At 42.9% G+C, this 5,321-nt stretch overlaps 1 protein-coding gene across 1 annotated transcript; it reads right to left on the reverse strand.

The window, feature by feature from the left end:
* Positions 1-4,315: 4,315 nt before the first annotated feature.
* LOC140293018 (leucine-rich repeat-containing protein 3-like) lies at positions 4,316-5,104 on the reverse strand. The gene has a single exon (XM_072379505.1). It carries the CDS (start codon positions 5,102-5,104, stop codon positions 4,316-4,318), a length of 789 nt encoding a protein of 262 aa, XP_072235606.1.
* Between the last annotated feature and the right edge of the window lie 217 nt (positions 5,105-5,321).

Below are 5,321 nucleotides of genomic sequence, written 5' to 3' on the forward strand. Positions count from 1 at the left end.
CGCCTTGGACAAATCCCAAAAGACCTTTTTATCAATGTTTCTTAGAAGTAGAAGGTTAGCTCAGATGGTTAGCGTGGTATAATTCCAAGGTCGTGGATTAAATCTCCATCCTGATTAGGCTCATTTTCTGGCTTGTTTCTATAGGAGGGAATTAGTTAAGTTCATAGACAGCTTATTTAGCACATGACCAAACAAACAACGAAAGACTTAACGTGGAGCAAAAGAAATAATTTTTTCAAGCACGGGATCAACTGCTGATCTGAGACTCCTCATCCATCGGGTCATGTGGTTCTTTTCCCATTGCAGCTCATGCAGTGCTGTGACGATGCAGTGTCCAAGCCAAGTGATCTTATTGTACATCCAGTGCGGTAAAATCCATCTTTTCCCTCTTTTATGGTTTAAATCTGGTTCCAAAAGAGCTCAATCCAGAAGGATTCCAATGTGTTCCAGAGATCGCCCTGATATGAGATGATTTCTTTAACAGGAACCTCTAATTTTGTGCTGAAAATCCAGTGTCCTGGGAGTCCAGGTTAAACAAACTGTAGTGTTTGAGAAACTTGTGGCATGGAGAGATATGATCAATTTCTGATATTGGTAAAATAAATGAGGTTTTCAGGGAAATCCATGAAAAACTTTGTCACATCCACGGTGTTCAGCAGGATTCACACAGACACTCCCATGACACGAGAATTGTTACAACAATCTGTCACATGACAAGATGCATGATCAATCAGGGGATTTGATTTGAAGGAAGTGCTCGAGACTTTTCTCTTTTCCAGAACTTCCTTTGTCAGCTAAGGACACGCACACACACTCTTATCCTAAACCTAACCATAACGTGATTCTAACTCTAACTTTATGACCAAAAAAAGCCCTTTAAAAATACGGGCCCTCCATTAGAGGGCGGTCTGGAGAACGCCCCTGGGGGTCATAATTACGGACATGAACAAACAACCCGTTTGATAATTTTGATTTGAGGTGTTGTTGCTACCAGCACATCCTCCAGCTAACTTCCTTTTGGTGGCAATCTAAGAAATATATTCATGGTAATGTACAAGCATACAAACAAACAAAAAAAGGTAAAGTTATGTTCCAAATAATAGATTACACTTTAAAGGATGTTTCACATTCTGCGATGAGGCATATTAGGGTCATCGGAAGGAAAAAATCCATTTAACTCAAGAAACAGCACAGGTAGGACAAGATATGATGGGAAGTTTGACAAAGAAAAGAGATAAGACTGTAATGTAACTGTAAAGCACTGTCATTTCAGCTGAAGGTTGGGGCTTTTAACAGAAGGTGTTTAAGAAACGTTATGACAGACCGCGCCTGCTGAGTAAAGACGTGCTCCTGCACAGCATCCCTTCGGATTCTGCGGAAGCACTAATGACGACCCACTCATTCAGAGTCACACTGACCTCAGCTCTATCCGGCTAATTAATAATATTCGCTTCTTGACGATGTCCGCCCCAGCCCCCAGGATCTGGGCTTTCATTAACATTGTGGGACAGGTCGAGGTTTACTGTAGAGACTACAAGGTCGGGATTATATCCATTGATATTATACAAAATATGCAGTCTGGCTACCAGTCAACAACCAAATTAATTAAGAAATTAAAAGGGCTGTATAGATGGATATTGTCACGAGATACTAAGTGAGCAGCCCCTGTAATGCCCTCCACAATGGCTCATTAGATTTATGGACTTCAACTGTGAGTGGGATGATACTATTTAAGGACTGCTAGACATGCATTAATATTCTGGCTCATTGAGACCTCTACAGCTGAAGATATATGACTTCCATTTTTGGCACTCGAGGAATACATAACTGTGAGGAATGTGTTGTGGCTGCGGATGAGCCCTAAGTGTTGTGTGAACGCAGAGACCGTACCGAAAATGACCATAAAAAAAAACAACACAGGATCTCTTCCTCCATCAAGCATTCATCACTTCATTGAAGCAACCATTTGTAATTTTCCCGAGGGAGAAAGAAAGAAGGCGGAGGATTCTGAAATGAATAAATGCAGTTTGTTGGAGTCACTGAGCAGCAGGCTGTGTCAGTTCAGAGGGACATAGACTGAAATTCTAACCTAAATGTGTTGATGTTGTATTTTCAAATTTATTTCAAGTGAAAGATGGCACTGTAACAGGCCGATAAACCACAAAATGAGGAGACTGCCCCGATGAATTGATGCATTTTGAAATGAGTTGATACAGTATTTCTACTCTGTTGGGAGCAGAAGAGGAAATGATCTCGTCCCACGAAGGGAAAAGGAAAATATTTCCAGCTGATAGCAAGGGCACCAAATTTATTTAAAAGGAGACAGTGTACATCCCTGACGGATGGCCAGGCCATCACAAGGCCACACAGACACAAACAAAACAGGCAGAACAGGCAAACGCCACCCAGAAAGGCCAGAGTCAGGATTCAAACTTGGAATCTTCTGGATATGAGGCGACAGCACTAACAACCACATCCCTGCGCAGCCCTCTAACACGAACCAAATGACATTATTACCTAAACCCAACCAGAAAGTGGCAAACTTTCATCATAATGTGCTGTGTTTACATGTAGCCAAGGCAACCAGCAAAATTACGTCTAAGAAAGTGAGACTCAATTGTTGTTATGTAATTTTGTCTTAACTGTGATCCTTTTTAGACCCTTAACAAGTAGTTTCCATTGACCGTGTTATTGTCGCCTCCTGAAGCCTGTAGGAGTGGTCCATCACATGATGCCATTATGAGTCATATTTTAGGACATGAACAAATTACCCATGTGCTCAATCTCACTGGAGGACTTGTTGAACATGTCACATATTGCCACTATATCAGGATGCCTTGTCATCAGTCTTCTCTTCAATTTTCCCAGTCCTACCAGGATAATGTTGTGAAAGGGTGTATTTCAAAGTCCAACCGCAATCTCCTTTCAAAAGGCAGCATTCACCACTGGCCTTAATTATGAATGGACTTAGTGTGTCAGACACCAAAGTATTATGTCCATAAAAATGCTCTAATGTTGATGGGAAAGTCATTAAAAACAAAGCGCAGTAGATTTGAACAGAGCGAATCAGATCAATCATGACAGAAACTGAAATTCCATATTCCCTTAATGAATTTCAGTTTGTCTACATTCTAAAGTGACGGTATCTTGTTGGTGGGGTGGCGCAATGATTAGCAATACTACGTCAAAGTTAGAAGGACTTGAGTTTATCCCTTGAAGACCGGAACTCATTTACATATTTGACTACTGAGCTACAGCATGGGCCTTTGAGGGTTAAACCTGCTCCAGATTCTGCCCACAGTTCAAAGACACTTAGGCTTTGGTAATTGGTGATTTCAAACTGTCGGGTTGTCTGTCTTTTTGTATTACATTTATGAAGGACGAGCGACCTGTCCTTCTACCCTGCCTCTCACACAATGACAGTCAGGAGAGACACCAACTTTCTTTTGACCCTCTGAAGGATGTAATGATTTCAGCTAATGGAACATGTTATCTTGCACCCCCCCCACCTCCACCACCACCACCACCACCTCCTCTTCCATGATTGACTGTCAATCCTATTCTGTTTAAATGGGTTCGTATGTGCATTCAATTGGATAGAAATTTATAAAACCATGTCAATGGATTCGACTTTGCCCAAATTAAAGTTGTCGCATTAACATGCAACAGACTGAAACGTGCAGAACGTTTGTTTAACCGAGCCACAATGTGCTGGGTTTTGGTCGCTGTGCCATCCTACAATAAAACTTCATGTCTAACAAGGACCTCTTTATAAAATATTAAGTGCAAGCTATAAAAGCCAATAAGATCATTCAGAGAAAAAAAAGTCATAAATCAAGTTCCTCCCTTCTGAAGCACAATAATGAGTGCTGACGTGTGAAATTCAATTTCAAGCGTTCACCTTAAAATGAGGTGTTAAAGGGTCTCACTGCCCACAGATCTCCTCTACCAAGGTCCGTCTTTTATGGATTATTAAATATACAAACCTTTTGCATTAGCTTGGCAGAGATTAACACATACAGAAATACATCAATATATTACATTCACTATCTCTGCTTCTCCTCCTGAAAACTAACCACCAGGATTTACCTGAATGAAATACACATTGTTTCTAAATAACAGTATTATCTTGATGATGAATATGATGATGGCATTTTTAAGCCTCTTAGTCATGTCTTTGTGCCTCGTGCAGCATGTATCCCTCTCTGCACTGATGTCCCCTCTTTGCGTTCCTTATATGCCATATTCCTTGGTTCACTTTCATTTGTATTCAAAGGTGCGCTTTGATCCATACTCTTCCTCCTTTTCTATGAAACTAAAACACACTGCTTGCCGTGTCGTAGTCCTTGCTGATGTGGGAGGTGCTGGGCAGAGACTTGAGGTACTCCATGTGCCTCCTTGCGTCCTCCTGGTTGTGTTTGATGTAATAAACTATGTAAGCCGTCACCATGAAGAACCAGCAGAACATGGCCACAAACATGGCCACATCTGTCGTTTTGTGGTGGAAGTTGCAAAAGTTGATACCTGAGTCCAGGACCTGGATCACCGGCTGCCCCACGTACTCCTCCTGCACAGATGTGTAGCAGCTCACCTCGTTGACCGTCTCGGGATCAAGCCTGAGCTCCCGCAGGACCTCTTGCAGTGAGCATTCGCAGTGCCAGGGGTTGTGGGAGAGGCGAACTCGGGCGTGCAGCTTGGTGAAGGTGTCCCTAGGGAGACTGCTGAGGTGGTTGCTTGAAAGATCCAAGGTCCGCAGGCTTTCTGAAACGCCTTCAAAGGCGCCGGCCTCCACACTCTCGAGGGAGTTGTGCGACAAGTCCAGCTCCCTGAGCCGGTGGAGGTCAGCAAAGGCCTCCTTGGAAATGTGTCTGATACGGTTTGATGAGAGCAAGAGAACCACGGTATCCTTCGGCAAGTTTGACGGGACGTTCTCCAGGTTGCGTGAGGTGCACTGCACCACCATGCCGTTCCTGTCCGTGCAGTGGCAGATATTTGGGCAGGCATGTGTGGGGATAAAGGACAGGAGCAACAGTGTTCCAACAAAGCAAAGAGAACCACAGGAGGCAGGCTTTATGGATGACCTACACCTTTGAGAAGCCCCCATTAGCGGGCGTTAAAATCGTTGTTGCTGATGTGTTGGTTTAGAGTGCAATGAGGCATGAAAAACAATTTGTGAGAGAGAAAAAATCAGCTTATCTGAAAATCTATGTGCTTAACAAACTGAAAAACATGGTTTCATGGCAATTAAGTTTTATCCTCCACCTCAGCCCGACGACAGCATCGTCACAGAAGTTGCCCGACTCCAACAAAGTCAAAGAAAC

Source organism: Leuresthes tenuis, unplaced genomic scaffold (assembly GCF_036924035.1).
Source record: "Leuresthes tenuis unplaced genomic scaffold, fLeuTen1.0.hap1 SCAF_1, whole genome shotgun sequence".
Lineage (NCBI taxonomy): Eukaryota > Metazoa > Chordata > Actinopteri > Atheriniformes > Atherinopsidae > Leuresthes > Leuresthes tenuis.

What these genes read in the sequence shown, in the direction of transcription:
- LOC140293018 (XM_072379505.1), bottom strand. Translation starts at nt 5,104, where the DNA reads ATGGGGGCTTCTCAAAGGTGTAGGTCATCCATAAAGCCTGCCTCCTGT.